General features: G+C 67.5%; 2 protein-coding genes across 3 annotated transcripts; one reads left to right on the top strand and one right to left on the bottom strand.

The window, feature by feature from the left end:
• Positions 1-2,093: 2,093 nt before the first annotated feature.
• On the bottom strand, positions 2,094-10,734 carry TAF6 (TATA-box binding protein associated factor 6). 2 transcript variants are annotated; one of them, XM_084616226.1, is made up of 15 exons: positions 10,605-10,734; positions 9,244-9,424; positions 8,691-8,777; positions 7,841-7,994; positions 7,663-7,719; positions 7,082-7,201; positions 6,047-6,189; positions 5,849-5,926; positions 5,545-5,646; positions 5,198-5,380; positions 4,611-4,685; positions 4,348-4,473; positions 3,930-4,103; positions 3,350-3,547; positions 2,094-2,827 (listed from the first exon to the last, which is right to left on the bottom strand). In XM_084616226.1, exons 2-15 carry the CDS (start codon positions 9,397-9,399, stop codon positions 2,441-2,443), a joined length of 2,040 nt encoding a protein of 679 aa, XP_084472352.1. In that variant the 5' UTR covers positions 9,400-9,424; positions 10,605-10,734; the 3' UTR covers positions 2,094-2,440. The 2 variants fall into 2 exon arrangements, with proteins under 2 accessions (XP_084472352.1, XP_084472351.1); XM_084616225.1 differs by lacking the exon at positions 10,605-10,734 and adding an exon at positions 10,470-10,517.
• A 395-nt stretch (positions 10,735-11,129) lies between these two features.
• CNPY4 (canopy FGF signaling regulator 4) lies at positions 11,130-16,792 on the top strand. The gene is made up of 6 exons (XM_084616114.1): positions 11,130-11,280; positions 11,674-11,800; positions 12,339-12,435; positions 12,641-12,763; positions 14,487-14,604; positions 16,399-16,792. Exons 1-6 carry the CDS (start codon positions 11,187-11,189, stop codon positions 16,524-16,526), a joined length of 687 nt encoding a protein of 228 aa, XP_084472240.1. The 5' UTR covers positions 11,130-11,186; the 3' UTR covers positions 16,527-16,792.
• Positions 16,793-18,558: the final 1,766 nt, after the last annotated feature.

Genomic DNA, 18,558 nt, shown 5'->3' with positions numbered 1-18,558 from the left:
GAACCCCCCCAGCCAGTTAGCCCCCAGCAGAGCCCCCCCGCACTCAGGGCATGGACCCTGGCGTCCGGGCCCAATCCCAGCTGGGACCATTCCCAAGAAATACCCCCATGGTGGGACACTGGGCAGGGGGGCTGCTGTGGGGGGCAGGGGGAGCCAGTGAGGCTGCAAGGGGGGATCCTGGGTTGGGGGGAAGACACCTGGTGGGGGTGAGCTAAGGGTGGGAATATGGGCTGGGTCTGAGAGTGGGGGACACCAGGCTGGGGGGGGCTGGGTCTGAAGGGGGGTGGAAGGGGTCAGGGGGAGCAAGTGGGTCTGATCCATTTCCCCCCCACCCCCAGCTCTGGCTGCACCTGAGACCCCTTGTCCAGCATCTGCTCCGCCTCCTCACCCCAAAATGTGAGTCAAGTGCAGCGAGCTGGGGTGGGGGGACAGGGCCCCCCTTCTCCCAGCATCCTCCAGGGCAGGACCCCCCTTCTCCCAGCACCCCCTGACACGGGAACCCTCCTTCTCCCAGCATCCTCTGAGGCAGGACTCCCCTTCTCCCAGAATCCTCTAAGGTGGGGACCCCCCCTTCTCCCAGCATCCTCCGGGGCAGGGACCCCCCCTTCTCCCAGCATCCTCCAGGGAAGGAACCCTACTTCTCCCAGTAACCCCCAGGGCAGAACCCCACTTCCCCAGAATCTACCGAGGCAGGACCCCCCCTTCTCCCAGCATCCTCTGGGGCAGGACCCCACTTCCACCAGAATCTTCCGGGGTGGGGACCCCCTTCTCTCAGAATCCTCTGGAGCGCAAACCCCCCCACCCTGCTTTCTCCCAGCATCATCCACGGCCTGACCCCCATTTCACCCAGCATCCTCGAGGGCAGGGACCCCCCTTCTCCCAGCATCCTCCGGGGTTGTGGGGGGGACAGGACACTGAGCCACAGGCTCCCACAATCCCCTGGGGTGGGGGGGACACATGAGGCTGGTGGGGGGCTGATACTCCCTTTCTCTCCCCCTGTAGTGGACACGGGGAGCAGATCGACCGCCTCCCCGGCCAGGCCCTGCAGCCCCCCAGCAGTGCCAGGAGCTTGGGGGGCCTCCAGCCCCCCGAAGGCCAGCCAAAGACCCTGCCCGGGGGCCCATCTCAGCTCCCGACGCCCCCCAGCCGACGCCCCCCCCGGCCTGGAGATGGAGGAGCCCTGGGCACATCCAGCCACACCGCCCAGCCTGGGTGGCCACGCGGCCCCCCGCCCCGCCCACCACGCCTGCATCTGTGTGTGCCCCCTGCCCCAGAGCCCCGGCTGGACCCCACTGCCCCCCAGCCCGGGCGGGGTCACCTCCGAGAGCTGGCAGGGGGACTTCACCGGGGAGGGGGGCCCTGTGTACCCCCCCAGCCCCTCCTTTGCCTGCTGGAACCGGGACGGCTCGGGGGTTCTGCGCTAGCCCCCCCACAGGGACAATAAAACGCAGCGCGTGGAGGGGCTGGGGGTGACTCTCTGAGAAGGGGTGAACCCCCCAATGCCACCCAGAACCACAGGCAGCCCCGCCCCAGGGGCAATGGGGGGAGGAGTGGGGCCGCTGGACCTGGCCCCTGTGAGCTGAGTTTGGGGGCTACCCAGCCCTGCCCAAGGGGAGAGAAGCTCCTGCCTCATGGTGATGGCAGAGGGACCCCCCACAGGGGAGATCTGGGGGGCAGGACAGGGCTGAGCAGCCTGGGGGGAAGCTCTCCCCACCCACCTCCATTCCCAGCCCCCTACCTTCAGCCCCAGTGCTCAGCTCCCCTGCGACGGGCACTGGCCCCTGCCTGGCTCCGCGACACCGGATCCGCGTGAGGGGGCGGAGCACGTGTGCCCAGCCCTGCCCCACTGCGGCACTACCTGGCTGTGCCCCACGACCCCAGGGCTGCGAGGGAGAGGGCAGAGCAGAACTCCTGGGTTCCCTGGAGGCAGAGAAAGGCCCCATGCGAGCAGGGGGGTGGGGGGGCCAGGACTCCTGGGTTTCCTGGAGGCAGAGAAAGGCCCCATGCGAGCAGGGGGGTGTGGGGGCCAGGACTCCTGGGTTTCCTGGAGGCAGAGAAAGGGCCCATGGGAGTGGGGGCGACGCCAGCAGAGATGAGGGCAGGGCTGGTTTATTGGGAGTTCGCGGGTTTACAGCGCGGTATTTACAGCTATGTACACGGGGGGCAGCCCCCTTTTCACCCCCCCACTCCACCCCGGCTAGGTACTGCAGGTGAGTGCTGCTCTGTTAGCCTCTTGCGCCCCCCGCTGGCCTTTGCTGCTGCTGCAGCTGCCCCACATGCCACGGGGGGCTGGAGTCAGATCCCCCCACACACCACTGACCCCAGGCCCGGGGGCACCATGGCCGCGGGGGTGTCCCTGTGGGTGGGGCCAGCTGCTGGGACTCTGCCCCACCCCACCTGCCCTGCCCAAGGGGGCGGAGCCATGGCAGGGCAGGTGAGGTCACTGGGAGGGCTGGGGCGACCCAGCCACGCCCCCCTGCGCCCCGTTGGCCTTGCCGAAGGGGCTGGGGGTGCCGGGCGGGGCTTGGGGGCTGTCACCGGGCTCCTGCTTGATGGTGGAGGTGCCAATGGGGGGTGCCAGGCCGGGCAGCGCCAGCCCCGGTGGGGCCGAGGGGGAGAGCTGGGTCCCAGGGGCCCCTCCGGCTTTGCCCCCCTCGCCCGGGGGCGGCAGCGAGACCACGATGTACTTCTGCAGGCTGCCCGTCACCGTGGCGCTGGGCGCCGTCTGGGCCGTGGAGACCAGCTTCACCACGGGCTGCACCCCGGCCGCCGTGGTGCTGATGGGGGAGCTGGCCGTGCCCAGGGGGCTGCTGCTGAAGGTGATCACCTGCGAACGACAGGCACGGGGGTCAGCGGCCCCCCAAGCCCCCCTGCCGGGGGGGACAGGCCCACGGGGAAGCTAGGGTCCCTGAGGCCCACCGGTCCCCCCACGCCAGCCTGCCCCCCAGGACCCGCCCAGGGCAGCCCCACCCTCCCCCACACTGCCCAGGCCAATCCACCCCGATGGCAGTATTGGGGAGCCTCCCCTCCCCCCATGCCAGCCTGCCCCCACCCAGGGCGGCTGATCGTGATAGGCTGGACACCAGGCAGCTCCGAGAGGGGGGATCCGGAGGGGAGGATGCGGGGGCCGAGGAGCAGCGCAGGCTGGGCAGGCAGCTCCCCGGCGACCCTGCTCGACACCCCGGCTAAGGGCAGGAGCCTGCCAGCCCCCGGCAGCGGGGAGCCTGGGGGACGTGGCTGCAGTGGCAGAGCCGGGCTGCGGAGAGGGGAAACCGAGGCAGGGGTGGCGCAGGGCCGCGGCTGGCCACGGTGCTGGAGCAGAGACGTCGCGCCCCCCTCAGCCCCCTACCTGCTGGGAGGTGCTGCTGCCGGAGGCGGAGGACATGACAATGTACTTGGTGGGGGGCGGGGAGGGCTGGGTGGGGGTGGAGGGGCGGCCGGACACCAGGGTCTGCACGGGCAGCGTGATGGAGCTGGGCACTTTGATGATGCTCGGGGCCCGCGGGGGGCCCTGGGGGGCCTGCGACAGGGTCAGCGTCGGGCGGGGCTGCCGGGGGGAGACGGACAGACACAATCAGACAAACTCACCCCAGCACCCCCCCCCACCTCCCAATACGGGGCTCAGCCCCACAGCCTTCTCCCCGGCAGTGGCCAAGGGAACCCCCCTCCTTCTGCCCCACCACAAACCCACGGGCCTCCCCGCCACAGACTCTCAGGATCCTGCCCCTCCTAGGTCCCTCCCCACTGACCTCTGTCCCCTTCACCTGGATGCCCACCCCAGAATCAGCTCCCTGCCCCCCGTGACATCCTCTGCCCCCAGACTCACGGTTCCAGCCCCCAGGCAGCTGCCCGTTCTCCCCAGAGCCAGGTACCCACCCCCAGAGCCGGCCAGCTGCCCGCCCCCTCCCCAGAGCCAGCTGCCCCTGTACCTGCGTGATGGTGAGGGTGGTGCGGTTGACCTGCTGGGCCTGCATGGCCGCCTGGGCCCGGGCTTTCACCACGTGGGTGCAGAGCAGGGAGCCCAGGGAGCCGTAGTCGGCCTTGTACGAGTCCTGGTTGTCGGGCGGCGGGCGGACCTTGGCCAGCACCGGGGCGCAGTGCTTCTGCGGGGCAGGCGGAGGGCAGAGGTGAGCGGGAACCCGGCAGGCCGAGGGAGCGCGGCGGGGAAGGAGATGTGGAATGGGAGGGGCCCAGGAGAAAGGGGCGGAGCCTCATGGACTGGGCGGAGCCAAAGAGAAAGGAGCCCACCCAGGAAGTAGGAGGGGCCCCACGGAAGCTGAGAGCAGGAGGGGAGCTAAGTTGCAGCCCCAAATGCGGCAGGCCACGCCCCCCATCCCCAGCACTCACCAGCAGCAGACTCTGGACGTGGTCGGCCCCGATCTTATCGATGTTGCTGACAACCGGCCCCTCCACGATGCCGCGCACCCGCTCGCCCTCCACCTGCAGCCGTGGCAGGATCAGGGTCTTGATCACCTGGGGAGAGGAGCTGTCAGCTGGGAGGCCACCCCCCACCCTACCCCCGCGCCTCCCAGCATGCCCCAGGCTCCGTCCCCCACCCCCAACAGGCCCCGGGGCCCCCCTCCCCCTCGCGTGCCCGGGGTCTCACTCACGTCGTGGCCCAGCTCGGCCAGCCCCGCGATGGAGCCGTACCGCGTGGTCCAGGGCGTCTTCTCGTCCACCCAGCTCTGCGGGGACAAAGGCGGGGTGAGTCCTGCGCCCCCAGGCCCCGCCCCAGGCCCCGCCCCCTCTCTCCAAGCCCCCCCCCCCCCCCAAAGGGCCTGGGGATGCAGGCATGGATGTTGGTGGCACGAGGCCCCGCCCCCTGCCCAGGCCCCACCCCCACCTTGGTGATGCAGGACTGGATGGTGGTGGTGCTAGGCCCTGCCCCAGGCCCCGCCCCCTCTCCCCAGGCCCCGCCCCACCTTTGGTGAAGGTCTTGGTGATGCAGGACTGGATGGTGGTGGTGGTAGGCCCCGCCCCAGCCCCCACCCCCACCTTGGTGATGCAGGACTGGATTGTGGTGGTGCTAGGCCCCGCCCCTCTCCCAGGCCCCACCCCCTCTCCCCAGGCCCCACCCCACCTTGGAGAAGGTCTTGGTGATGCAGGACTGGATGGTGGTGGTGCTAGGCCCCGCCCCTCTCCCAGGCCCCAACCCCTCTCCCCAAGCCACGCCCCCTCTCCCCAGGCCCCGCCCCACCTTGGTGAAGGTCTTGGTGATGCGGGACTGGATGTTGTTGGTGGTGGTGCTGAAGTTCTTGCAGATCTGGGCGATGAGGCGGGCGGCGAAGTCCCGCAGGGCCCAGTGATTGTCCACGTCCGGCCGCAGGCAGAGCTGCCGGCTCACGATACAGGTCATCACTGCTGGGATCAGCTCGTGCAGCTGGGGGGTGGGGGGCAGTGGGATAGGGGTTAGCCGCCATCCGCCTGGCCAGGACCCAGACCCTCCCTCCCCATGCCCAACAGGGCTCGCCGAGGGAAGAGAACCCAGGAATCCTGGCTCCCAGCCCCGCCCCCCCTTAGAGCCGAGCCAGGGCGGCCACTCACGTATTTTTCCAGGTACAAGGTGGGGTTGTCCATCAGCGCCTTCACCATCCGCATCAAGTAGATGAGCAGCGCCAGGTTATTCTGCACCACGTTCACACGCACCTGGGGGGAGACCTGGTCAGGGGTACGGAGCTGGGGGGCTCGCCCACCCTCACACCGGGCCCCCCAGCCTACAGGGGACAGATGCGTCAGGGGTCACAGCCTGGGGGGCTCAGCCCAGAGCCCCACAGGCCCCCCCAGCCTAGAGGGGACAGACGGGGGTCAGGGATCACACCCGGAGGGCTCAGCCCGGCCCCTGCCTTACCCCTTCGGAGATGAAGGTACTGAAGCGCGGTAACATCTGGTAGAGTCCGGGGTCGGTGGCGATGCTCTGCAGGGCCTCCTGGGGGTGGGGCAGAGAGAGAGAGTGGCCCGTCAGCGCTGGGGGGTCTGGGGAGGGGCCCTGTGCGCACAGGGGAAGGGCACACGCAGGCCCGGGGGGGGGTATGCGGGGGGCACTCACGGCTCTCTTGGCCTCGCAGGACCCCACGCAGGCCTCCGTGATCTCCTTGTAATAAAGCTGCTGCTCCACCGACAGCTCGTGGATGCTTCGCCGTTTCAGCTTCAGCGGGGCCCCCTCCAGCACGGGGGCCTTCTTCTCCTTCCCTGGGGGGCACAGTGTGAGCAGAGCCCCGCCCCCTCCCGCTAGCCCCGCCCCCTCCAGCACGGGGGCCGCCTTCTCCTTCCCTGGGGGGCACAGTGTGAGCAGAGCCCCGTCCCCTCCTTCCCTGGGGGGCACAGTGTGAGCAGAGCCCCGTCCCCTCCCGCTAGCCCCACCCCCTCCAGCACGGGGGCCTTCTTCTCCTTCCCTGGGGGGCACAGTGTGAGCAGAGCCCCGTCCCCTCCCGCTAACCCTGCCCCCTCCAGCACGGGGGCCTTCTTCTCCTTCCCTGGGGGGCACAGTGTGAGCAGAGCCCCATCCCCTCCTTCCCTGGGGGGCACAGTGTGAGCAGAGCCCCGTCCCCTCCCGCTAACCCTGCCCCCTCCAGCACGGGGGCCTTCTTCTCCTTCCCTGGGGGGCACAGTGTGAGCAGAGCCCCGTCCCCTCCCGCTAGCCCCACCCCCTCCAGCACGGGGGCCTTCTTCTCCTTCCCTGGGGGGCACAGTGTGAGCAGAGCCCCGTCCCCTCCCGCTAACCCTGCCCCCTCCAGCACGGGGGCCTTCTTCTCCTTCCCTGGGGGGCACAGTGTGAGCAGAGCCCCGTCCCCTCCCGCTAACCCCGCCTCCTCCAGCATGGGGGCCGCCTTCTCCTTCCCTGGGGGGCCACAGTGTGTGCAGAGCCCCGCCCCCCGCTAGCCCCGCCCCCTCCGGCATGGGGTCCTTCTCCTTCCCTGGGGTAGCAGGGGACATTAGACAGGGTAGAGTCGCTCCCCCACTAACAGCCGCCCTCCAGCTCCCACCCTTCCCTCCCCCGCTAACACAGCTCTGCCTCCTGCCTCCGCTCCCCGCCCAGGCCCCTGGGAGCCCCTCCCTCTCCTGGCCCTGCTGCCCCCCCAACCTTTGCCATCCGGGGCGGCTGCGCTCTGCCCTTTGCCCTTCAGGGCACCGTTCTCCTCCTGCCCGGGCTTCGTGGATTTCAATGGCTCCGTGGCCTCCGCTTTCTGCTGCTCTTTGGGGGCTGGAGAGAAACAAGGAGCAGGGTCACGAGCCAGCCCCTCACGTGTGCGGCTATTCATACAGGGGCCCCTCACCCGGTGCAGAGATGCAGCCACCTCTGGGGCAGGGTGGCTGGTTACCCAGGGGCCCCTCGCCCGGCGCGGACATGCAGCCACCTCTGGGGTGGAGCGGCTGGTGACACAGGGACCCCGCACCTGGCGCTGAGATGCAGCCACCTCTGGGGCGGGACACAGGGCTCCACCAAGGGCATTTCTCTGTCGGGAACATGCTAACTTTTGAACGGCCCGTCGGATCAATCCCTGAATTCTGGAGAGCATCGCGGGCATCACCCGGAAATGCTCGTCAGTCGCGTTGCTTAGCGACCAGGTCAAGTGCCCAGACAGAACAGAAGCAGGAGGGTCCGGTTCCCTGTGGGACACCAGAGCAGGGCACTGCGGCCAGACGCCTGGGACCGCGACTCACCTGGGGGCGGGTTCTCGGGGATGGCGGGCTGGGTGCCTTCGATGCTGAGCCAGTGAGCTGAAAGGAAGCAGAGAGGGGAGTGAGAGCTGGCACGGAGGGGACCCCCACCCTCGTGCCCTGCATCTTCCCTTCCTTGGCACCCCAGCCCCCCGAAGACCTCCCCCCACGGCGCCCCCACCTTTGAGGCAGACGTCCAGCGGGACGCGGGGCAGGGGCGTGTTAATGATGTCGCTCAGATCCACTTCCTTCTCCTCGTAGAAGTACAGCTCCCGCCCGCCCCCGCTGGCGTAGCGGAAGGGGATGAACTCCTGGGCGTGGAAGCCGTACAGCGGCTGCGGGGGAGAGGGAGACACGGCTCGGAGAACCGTTCGCGGTGCCGCCACGGACCAGCCTGCCGAAGGATGAAACCTCGGCCCACCCCTCTGCCTTCAGGCCAGGACAGGGTATTGGCTGGGGCCCCAGGAGGTCCCCCCTGCGGAGACTTCTCTGGAGTCCCCGTGTCTGTGTAAGCCCTCAGGCCGCACCCTGCCCCTGACATTAAGCATGGCCTGGCTCCGTGGTCTTATGCACTGACTGGGACGGCCCCTGGTACGATACACACCAGGCCCATCAGAGGGGGGATCGCCAGCCGCCTCCAGGCACCAAGCCCCGTACTCAGGAACAGACGTATCTGTGCCGGAAATTAACTCCTGACACATCACACGCGTCTCGCCACAGCAACCGGCAGGCTGCCGGCCGTTGGGAGGGACTCCCCCAAGCTCACGGGCTCCTCTGCTCTAGGAATTGGGGGCCCCCCCGCATAGCCCACCCTCCCCAAGCGTGTGCCCCTACTCAGAAACACCCTGAGCTGCAGAACCACCCCCCAAAGGCAAGAGACGGCCAGTCCTTCGAGCAAGGGGCCCCCTAGCATGGAGCCCAACCAGCCCACGGGGCCCAGCTTACACCCCGGCCCCTGGGCACAACGTCCCTGCCCCACCAGCACCTCAGCAGCAGGGGCTGGAGCAGGGGGTCCCCCCGCGCCCCATTACCTCCACGTTCTTCAGTTTCAAGGCATAGTCCACATCCCCCGTGGTCAACTTCCGGCGCTTGCCCATGTGCATGAACTTCAGGGCATCCTGTGGGGAGATGGGGGGGGTCTCTGCGTCACGTGGGGCGCAGGGCTACCACAGCAGGGGGCAGCCCCTCTTCGCCCCAAGGGACTCTGGGAAGGCCAGGGTGGGAGCAGAGCGGGGGGCTGGGGGGGGAGGAGGGCAGGGTCCGCTGGAGGCGTTGAGTGTTTGGGGGCTGGGGTTCCCCTTGGGCCAGGATGGGGCCGCGCCGTGGGGGATTTTCCCTGGGGACGGGCGTAGGTATGGACAGCGTGTGCGCGAGGGAGGGAGGGCGGGGGGTCCTGCCCACCCCCGGGGGCTCTCTTTACGCCAGTGGCTGGGTGGGGGGAGGGCGAGGGCGGGGTGCGGGGGCATCCCCCAGAGCGGGTGGCGGGATGGGCTGGCGCCCGGGGCGGGGAAGGGGGGGGTTGTGTTGTGAAGGGCCCCCCCCCGGGGCAGAGGACGGGTGTGGGGGCGGCGCGGGCCCCCGTACCTGGGCGATCTCCTTGATGCGGTAGCTGACCTCGTCGGCCAGCAGCTGGCAGGTCTCCTCGGGCACCTGGGCGATGCCCATGGCCTCCGCCATCACCTTCATGGACTCGGCCGGCAGCAGCGTGTGGCTCAGCTTCGGCTTCTTCTCCTCCGCCATCCTCCCGCCCCGGCCCCGCCGCCACCTGGGGGGGGGGGGCGGGGGGGTGAGACATCGGGGGGGCGGCACCCGGGGGGGGGGGGCCGGGCGAGACCGCGTCTCCCCTCGCCCCCGGAGCCGGCAGAGACCCCCAGCGCCAGGCCCCGAGCCAGGGGCCCCCGGCTCCTGCCCCCCCCGGGCCTCCTCCCCCCCTGGCCTCAGCCTCCCCCTCCCCCCCCCGGCTCCTGCCCCCCCCCGGCCTCCTCCCCCCCTGGCCTCAGCCTCCCCCTCCCCCCCCGGCTCCTGCCCCCCCCCGGCCTCAGCCTCCCCCCAGCTCCCCCCCGGCTCCTGCCCCCCCCAGCCTCCCCCTCCCCCCAGCTCCCCCCCGGCTCCTGCCCCCCACCCCGGCCTCAGCCTCCCCCTTCCCCAGCTCCCCCCCGGCTCCTGCCCCCCCCGGCCTCAGCCTCCCCCCAGCTCCCCCCCCGGCCCTCCCCCCCCAGCCTCCCCCTCCCCCCAGCTCCCCACCCGGCTCCTGCCCCCCCCGGCCTCCCCCTCCCCCCAGCTCCCCCCCGGCTCCTGCCCCCCCCCGGCCTCCCCCTCCCCCCAGCTCCCCCCCCGGCTCTCCCCCCCCAGCCTCCCCCTCCCCCCAGCTCCCCCCCGGCTCCTGCCCCCCCCGGCCTCAGCCTCCCCCCAGCTCCCCCCCCCGGCCCTCCCCCCCCAGCTCCCCCCCCGGCTCCAGCCCCCCCCGGCCTCCCCCTCCCCCCAGCTCCCCCCCCGGCTCTCCCCCCCCCAGCCTCCCCCTCCCCCCAGCTCCCCCCCCGGCCTCCCCCTTCCCCCAGCTCCCCCCCGGCCTCCCCCTTCCCCCAGCTCCCCCCGGCTCCTGCCCCCCCCGGCCTCAGCCTCCCCCCAGCTCCCCCCCCCGGCCCTCCCCCCCCAGCCTCCCCCTCCCCCCAGCTCCCCCCCGGCCTCCCCCTTCCCCCAGCTCCCCCCGGCTCCTGCCCCCCCCCGGCCTCCCCCTTCCCCCAGCTCCCCCCCCCGGCCTCAGCCTCCCCCTCCTCCCAGCTCCTGCCCCCACGGGCCTCCCCCCCCACCTCTCACTCCCGCTCCGCGCTCTCCTCCTCGTCCGCCGCCATCTTGCTCCCGCCCCGCCTCCTCCCGGTCCTGGCAGATGCACACTGCCCGCCCCTCGCCCTCGCCCTGGGACACCCCGCGCGGTCCCCGCTCACAGCGCAGGGCCCCGATCCTCTTCGCTCCGATGCTCCGCCCTGATCCTCGCCGCTGCTCGTCCCTCGAGCCCGCGCCCCGCCGGCCCCTCACTACAACCCTGCCAGGACCCGAACACCGGAGTAGGGGAGGGGCCAGCGTGGGACACCGACCGGCGGCTAGGCAGGGCAATGCGCAAGCGCGGGATGGGCGAAAGACTGCAATGCGCATGCGTGGGCCCTGAGGGCCGGGACTGCGCCTGCGTACTGCGCGCGGATTCATTCTACCGAGCATGCGCAACATTGTGCTGAGGGGACGTTATATTATGCATGCGCTTTACTACGCATGCGCCATTAGTTTTCTCCCCTCGCCTTTGGCTCACGATGCGCATGCGTAGTCCCGCTCCTTTCGTTTAACCGGGCGGTCCGACAGTGCTTTTACCAGCCCCGCCCCCCTCTGTTGCGCATGCGCCTCGTTCCTCCCGACGGCTGCGTCTACGCGCATGCGCCGGCCGTCCCAGCTAGGCGCTGACTGCGCATGCTCGGTGCCAGCTCCCCCTTAAAGGGCCAGCGCCGCTATTTCCTTCCCAGGGCGGGGGCGCAGCCATGTGGCTCCCCCTGCTGGGGCTGCTGCTGCTCGGGGCACCGGGGCGCGGGGCGGGGCAGGAGGGGGACGAGAGGCGGCCCACCCCCTGCGAAGGTAACCTGGGGGGAGGGGCTCTTAAAGGGGCCACGCGCCCTGTCTGGGGCTGTAGGGCCCGGTCTATATGGGGCTATAGGGACCAGCGGCCAGGCCTGGCCAGCGAATCAGGAGCAGGCTGGCTTTGTGCACAGAGATGAGCTCTCCCTAGATATCCGTATGGTCCGTATGGGGCGATATGGACTAGGGAGGGGCTGCAAGGCCCAGGCAAGGGGAGGGGGCACAGGGCCTGGCTGGGTCCGGGGCGGGTGGGAGAGGTGCCCAGGCTGTCCCTCTGGGGCTATAGGGACCAGGGATGGGGGGACAGCCTCAGTGGGGGGGTACGGGGCCATGGACGGGGGGGGCATACGGGCCAGGCGGCTGGCTGCTGACTCCCCCCCCCCCCCCCGGCAGTCTGCAAGTACCTGAGCCTGGAGTTGCAGGAGACCCTGGTGCAGAGCGGCCGCTCCAAGGAGGTGCTGGAGCCGGGGCAGGCGGTGGACTCGGGCAAGCGGAAGAGGCGCATCCAGTACAACACCTCGTAAGCGTGGGGGGCTGGGGTCCCGGGTGCCGAGAGTGAATCGACCCCCCCGCCCCCAGGGCCCCGAGCGCTCGGCAGACCCGGGCCCGTGGCATGTCGTGACGCCCAGAAACCCGGTTTCCCTGTCACCCGAACCCCAGAATTGTCTTTTTCTGCCCACATCCAAAAGCAAATCTTGTTGTTTTTTTTTTAACCAAACGTCGGAAATTTCCATCCAAAATGGTTCCGTTTCGGGGGGTTGGTTCGTTTGTTTGTTTGTTTATTTTAGACCAAAACCAGGAAAATTCCACCCTTTGCACAAAACTGGTTTGTTTGGGGCAATTTACTCCAGGCAAAAGATGCTCCCTGCCGGGGTCCGGGCCCCGATCCAGCCGGGATCTGGACCCAGACCCGGACCCCGATTCTGGCTTCAGTCAGACCCGCTGCGGTGGGGTTTTAAACTCAAACCTGACCTCAGCTTTGCAGAGCAAAGCGCTGTGTGATGACCCCAATTCTGCCAGCCCCCCAACTCCTCACCGCCCCACTTCTGTCCGCCTAGGGAAACCCGACTGGCCGAGGCCCTAGAAACCGTGTGCGAGCGGTTCCTGCATTACAACGTCCATGCCGAGCGCCCAGGCAGCCTGCGGTATGCCAAGGTACGGCTGGGAGCCAGGACTCCTGGGTTCTCTCCCTGACTCGGGGAGGGGGGGCTGGTGGGTTAGAGCAGGGTGGGGCTAAGAGCCGGGACTCCTGGGTTCTCTCCCTGGCTCTGGGAGGGAATTGGGGTGTGGGGTCTGGTGGGTTTGAACGGAGGGAGGAGTTTAGCAGCCAGGACTCCTGGGTTCTCTTCTTTCCCTGCAGGGTCAGAGCCAGACGATGAACACCCTGAAGAACCTGGTGAACAAGGGGGTGAAGGTGGATCTGGGGATCCCCCTGGAGCTCTGGGATGAGCCATCCGTGGAGGTGACACAGCTGAAGCAGCAGGCGAGTGTGGGGGGTGATGAGTTGGGGGGTGGCGGGGAAAAGCCAGTGGGCTCTGCCCTGTGTGGGGTTGGGGATGGGTGGCAGAACACGGCGTCAGAACAAGAACTAGTGCCGGAAGCTGAAGCCAGACAAATTCCTGTGAGAAACGAGTGAGACAAGCCGGGGGAGGCCACGTTCGTTATTGGATCGATGGTGGGGGTGTGATGGGTTTGGTCACAGAGGTGCCCTTGGGACTGTCACCCGACGTGCTGAAATTACCTCGGAGCCCGTTTTCCCTGCCAGCTTGGGACTCCAGACCCCTGCCTTGTTGAGCCAGACACGCCAGCCTGCGGCAAACACGGACCCCGGGTCTGGTCCACGCCCCCAAAGCTGCAGATTTAACTGAGAGCCGCTTAAGAAGTGTTCCTGTCTCCAGCACCCAGACGCCCAGCTCCCAATGGGACCCAAACCCCAAATCAATCCGTTTTACTCTGTATAAATCTTATATGGAGTAAATTCATAAACTGTCGGCCCTCTGTAACTCTGATAGAGAGAGATGCACAGCTGTTTGCTGCCCCAGGTATTAATTACTTACTCTGGGTTAATTGATAAGCAAAAGTGATTTTATTAAGTATGAAAAGTAGGATTTAAGTGGTTCCAAGTAATAACAGACAGAACAGAGTAAGGGACCAAGCAAAATAAAACAAAAACACGCACGTCTAAGCCTAATACAGTAGGAAACGGATTACAGATAAAACCTCACCCTCCGAGATGCTCCAATAAGCTTCTTCGCAGACCGGCCTCCTTCCTCGTCTGGGCCCAAAGCTTCCCCCTGGTGCAGCCTTGTTCCGGCTCAGGTGGTCACTAGGGGATTTCTCACGACCGGCCCCCTTTGTCCTGCTCCACCCCCTTTTATAGCTTTGGCACAGGGCGGGAATCTTTTGTCTCTCTGGGTCCCCAGCCCCCCTTCTCAATGGCAAAGCCCCAGGTATAAGATGGATTCCAGCACCAGGGGACGTGGTGACAGGTCCCGTGAGACCCCCAAGCCTCCGTTCTTCCTGGCCTGGCTCACAGGGAGGCCTGCCCGCAAACAGAGCCCTCTACAGCCAAGTGTCCTGGCCGACGGGCGCCATCCAGATTCCCAACCACCATCAACGGCCCACCCTTCGCATCAGTACCGTAGGACCCCGGAGTTATACTTCGTGCTTCTAGCTTCAGATTCAAGAGTGATGCATTCACACAAACAGGACGACCACACTCCGTAGCTCACAAGCTTTCTCATGATACCGCACAAGGGACCTTTTGCATGACGCATATTCCAGCGACATTATATTCACGCTCATTAGCATATTTTCATAAAAGCATATGGAGTGCAGCATCACGGAGTGGGGGGTGACCAGCCCTCACAAGGCCGCTTCTCATGGGTGCATCCCAGGCTGGGGGGGGGCATCTCCCCCCACCCCCCATCTCTCTCACCCCCTGGGGCCGACAGGGTACTGACCACATCGAACGCTGCAAACAAACCGCAGCAGGCCCCAGATTGCTCCCGGTGCAGGTGAATCAGCCCTGGGCCCGGTTCTGCGGTGCGGGAGGGCGTCTCCTTCTCCTGGTGCGTCTCTGGGACACGCAGGCAACTGGTTTCCCCCCGGGGGCCGCAGGGGCCAGGGTCTCTGGGCTGTGCAGGCAGGGGGTTACTGGGCCCCTCTGACCTTCCGTCCCATGGCCGGGTCCCCTCTCCCCGCAGTGCGAGACGATGCTAGAGGAATTCGAGGCCGTGCTGGAGGACTGGTACTTCCACCACCAGGAGACGGCACTGGGAGCCTTCCTGTGCGAAGGGCACGTGCTGGCGGCTGGAGAGAGAGGTGTGTAAACCACCCCCCCAGCTCTGCCGGGGCCCCTCACTCCCGACCCGCAGCCCCTGCAAGCCCAGCCCTGGGCCCCCCAGCTCTGCCGGTGCCCCTCACTCCCGACCCATAGCCCCCTGCTAGCCCAGCCCTGGGCCCCCCAGCTCTGCCGGAGCCCCTCACTCCCGACCCATAGCCCCCTGCTAGCCCAGCCCTGGGCCCCCCAGCTCTGCCGGAGCCCCTCACTCCCGACCCATAGCCCCCTGCTAGCCCAGCTCTGGGCCCCCCAGCTCTGCCAGAGCCCCTCATTCCCGACCCATAGCCCCCTGCTAGCCCAGCTCTGGGCCCCCCAGCTCTGCCAGAGCCCCTCACTCCCGACCCATAGCCCCCTGCCAGCCCAGCCTTGCCCTCCCCAGCCCTGCCGGGGCCCCTCACTCCCGACCCGCAGCCCCTGCAAGCCCAGCCCTGGGCCCCCCAGCTCTGCCGGTGCCCCTCACTCCCGACCCATAGCCCCCTGCTAGCCCAGCCCTGGGCCCCCCAGCTCTGCCGGAGCCCCTCATTCCCGACCCATAGCCCCCTGCTAGCCCAGCTCTGGGCCCCCCAGCTCTGCCAGAGCCCCTCATTCCCGACCCATAGCCCCCTGCTAGCCCAGCTCTGGGCCCCCCAGCTCTGCCAGAGCCCCTCACTCCCGACCCATAGCCCCCTGCCAGCCCAGCCTTGCCCTCCCCAGCCCTGCCGGGGCCCCTCACTCCCGACCCGCAGCCCCTGCAAGCCCAGCCCTGGGCCCCCCAGCTCTGCCGGTGCCCCTCACTCCCGACCCGCCCGACCCGCAGCCCCTGCAAGCCCAGCCCTGGGCCCCCCAGCTCTGCCGGAGCCCCTCATTCCCGACCCATAGCCCCCTGCCAGCCCAGCCCTGGGCCCCCCAGCTCTGCCGGTGCCCCTCACTCCCGACCCATAGCCCCCTGCTAGCCCAGCCTTGCCCTCCCCAGCCCTGCCGGGGCCCCTCACTCCTGCTCCGCAGCCCCCTGCTAGCCCAGCCCTGGGCCCCCCACCTCTGCCGGAGCCCCTCATTCCCGACCCATAGCCCCCTGCTAGCCCAGCCCTGGGCCCCCCAGCTCTGCCGGTGCCCCTCACTCCCGACCCATAGCCCCCTGCTAGCCCAGCCTTGCCCACCCCAGCCCTGCCGGGGCCCCTCACTCCTGCTCCGCAGCCCCCTGCTAGCCCAGCCCTGCCCCCCCCCAGCTCTGCCGGAGCCCCTTACTCCTGCTCCGCAGCCCCCTGCTAGCCCAGCCCTGGGCCCCCCAGCTCTGCCGGAGCCCCTCACTCCCGACCCATAGCCCCCTGGTAGCCCAGCCCTGCCCTCCCCAGCCCTGCCGGGGCCCCTTACTCCTGCTCCGCAGCCCCCTGCTACCCCAGCCCTGGGCCCCCCAGCTCTGCCGGAGCCCCTCACTCCCGACCCATAGCCCCCTGCTAGCCCAGCCTTGCCCCCCGCAGCTCTGCCGGGGCCCCTCACTCCCAACCCGCAGCCCCTGCTAGCCCAGCCCTTCCCCCCCGAGCCCTGCCGGGGCCCCTCATTCCTGACCCGCAGCCCCTGCCAGCCCAGCCCCCCCAGCCCTGCCGGGACCCCTCACTCCCGCCCCATAGCCCCCTGCTAGCCCAGCCCTGGGCTCTCTGAACACACAGGCTATTTTTCTGTTCTGCCTCATCCCCTTCCCCCTGCTGTTGGGTTGGCTGCTGCCCCACCCCAGAGGCAGCTGCCTTTCCAGCCCAGGAGAGGCACCAGGCCTGTTAACTATTCTCTGCCCCCCACAGGGTGTCTGAGCGAGGTCTGGACAGGGAGGAAGGGTGACGAGGGAGCCCAGGAAGAGGAGGAGGAAGAGACGATGAAACAACCCAGCCCCCTCGCCAGGCATGCAGATCGTGACCCAGGGGAGCTCTGAGCAGTGGGGAGGGGGCAGGCGGGTTTGGTACATTCAGGGGGAGGGACTTTGACACCCCTGCTTGCCTTCTCCCCCCAGGGCCTGCAGGTCCCTGCTGGGGACTTGGGAAAGGTCTGGATCTGCCTTTTCGGTGCCTTATGCACAGCGGCCTGGGGAGATGTGGAATTCCCCCCCCCCCCCCACTGCCCCCGTTGTCATTCGGTCTATGTCTCTGTCTGTCCATCTCTGGTTTTTATACAGAAATCGCTGGCTACAGTGAAGTGGTTTTTTGTTGTCGTTGGCTGGTTCCCTTGGGGGTCAGGAGGGCTGGGCTGGTCGGTGGGGAGCAGGAGGAGCTGGGCTGTGGGGGGCTTGGGTGGGCAGGAGGGAGCTGGGCTGTAGGGGGGGCAGAAGAGGGGGTTTGGGGGAGCTGGGCTATAAGGGGGACAGGAGGGGCTTGGGGGTGTATGACCGGGGTCCTAGTGGGGAGCCAGCTGTGGTCACTCAATTAGGGTAAACTGCAAAGACTGGGGCAGCCAAACCCCGTAAAGCTGGTGGATTTTTCCCATACTCCGATCTACCAAACCAGCATACAACAGCTTTCCTGAAAGCGATCCAGCCTCAGGCCCCCAGCCAAGTACCCACGTCAAATACGGTGAAAATTTCTGTAAATCTTATTTCCTCCTATAAACGAAAACGTCCTGCCGATCCCAAAGGGTCGGGCACCTTCCCTCCCAGAAAGAACGGGGCGGGGGGGGGGGGGGCGTGTGGCACTTGAAAGAGACTAACACATTTGTCTGAGCATAAGCTTGTTGCCGGCACCCAGTGCCGAGAGGCTAAACAACAGCTGGGGTTGGTTTGCTACCCGGTGTGCGTCACCCAATGATCACAACGGGGTGGAGACGCAGAAAAGTTTATTTGCAGCTGCGAAAAGGTCCAGGGAGAATAAAATCTCAAATCCTGCACCCAGAGCAGGAAGTTACACAGGCTTTTATACGTCCTTTCTTCAGCATACTTATCCAATGGCAAGCTGCCCTAAGTATCCATCTAGCCAGCCAATCCAGTTCCCAGCTAGTTCCCTGGTTCTCTGTATCATTTGTTAAACTCTACATAAAGCTGCTTTGTTCGGCATTGGTCTTCCATATCTGCCCTGTTCGGCCTCCCTTAGTTTCAGGCAGTCGGACTCTGCAGCACATTGTTGCAGATCCTCAGCATAACGGCTGCGAGTGCCTCCAGGCGGGAGCGGGGGCCAAGGACACCTGGGCCTAGTGCGAGGGCGCTTCATCGACACTCGTGGTCTTTTATCCCCCCGAGTTACCTAGTGGCCAGGCCCCAGGGTCCCCAACAAGCTCTCCGGGGAAGCGGGCTGTGGCTCGGGAGAGCTCGCGCTCTAATCAATGTGTTGGTCCCCTCCTGCCACGCGCCCCCCCTGTTCTTTTTGCGGATTCGGACTCACACGGCTGCTGCGCTCTCACCTCCCAGGTGAATGAATAGTCCGGACCTTACCCAAGTCCTCGCGACAGCCAATTCTTACGAAACGAACTAAGCTTTATTGAGAAAGAAAAGCGAGAAGGGTTAACAGAGCAGCAAAGAGCCGTGAGCCGCCTTCAGGGCGGTGCAGGGCCACGGGGAGGCGGTGAGCTTTGCGCCGAGTTCTTTCAGAAATAGTTCCCAGCCCCATGTCCAAGGCCCCTGTTCAGGGCGCAACGGGGACCTCCGTCGTGCCAGTCGGACGTCCCCCGATGAAGCCTAAGCAGGTGTGAGATGACAGGATCAGGACCCCAGGATCTTTTCTACAATTTCGTGTCCTCCGCGACCCGCTGGGAGTTGCCCGGGAACGGGGCGGGTCCCTCCCCGGTCCTTCGCGATGGGAATGAGCAGAAGGCCACGGGCGGGACGCTGCAGAGGGCGATGAACGCCGAGATAGCCCGTGCTCACGGCGCATTGAAGCGATACCCGAACACAGGGTCCCTGTCGTGCGTAAAGACATAAAAACACAGACGTTCTCTCCCCGCAGATCCGCGGAGGGTTATTTATTCTGCAGGATGTTTAA

Source organism: Lepidochelys olivacea (assembly GCF_965140295.1).
Source record: "Lepidochelys olivacea isolate rLepOli2 genome assembly, chromosome: 28".
Classification (NCBI taxonomy): Eukaryota; Metazoa; Chordata; order Testudines; family Cheloniidae; genus Lepidochelys; species Lepidochelys olivacea.
Note: the sequence above shows the minus strand (reverse complement) of the source record. Positions and strands in the feature narration are given on the sequence as shown.

What these genes read in the sequence shown, in the direction of transcription:
- TAF6 (XM_084616226.1), bottom strand. Translation starts at nt 9,399, where the DNA reads ATGGCGGAGGAGAAGAAGCCGAAGCTGAGCCACACGCTGCTGCCGGCC. An exon ending in TGAAACTGAAGAACGTGGAG is followed by an intron (nt 7,995 to 8,690) that starts GTAATGGGGCGC and finishes TCTCCCCCGCAG; the next exon opens with CCGCTGTACGGCTTCCACGC. An exon ending in AGCCGCCCCGGATGGCAAAG is followed by an intron (nt 6,190 to 7,081) that starts GTTGGGGGGGCA and finishes TGTGCCCCCCAG; the next exon opens with GGAAGGAGAAGAAGGCCCCC.
- CNPY4 (XM_084616114.1), top strand. Translation starts at nt 11,187, where the DNA reads ATGTGGCTCCCCCTGCTGGGGCTGCTGCTGCTCGGGGCACCGGGGCGC. An exon ending in GCGGCCCACCCCCTGCGAAG is followed by an intron (nt 11,281 to 11,673) that starts GTAACCTGGGGG and finishes CCCCCCCGGCAG; the next exon opens with TCTGCAAGTACCTGAGCCTG. An exon ending in GCAGCCTGCGGTATGCCAAG is followed by an intron (nt 12,436 to 12,640) that starts GTACGGCTGGGA and finishes CTTTCCCTGCAG; the next exon opens with GGTCAGAGCCAGACGATGAA.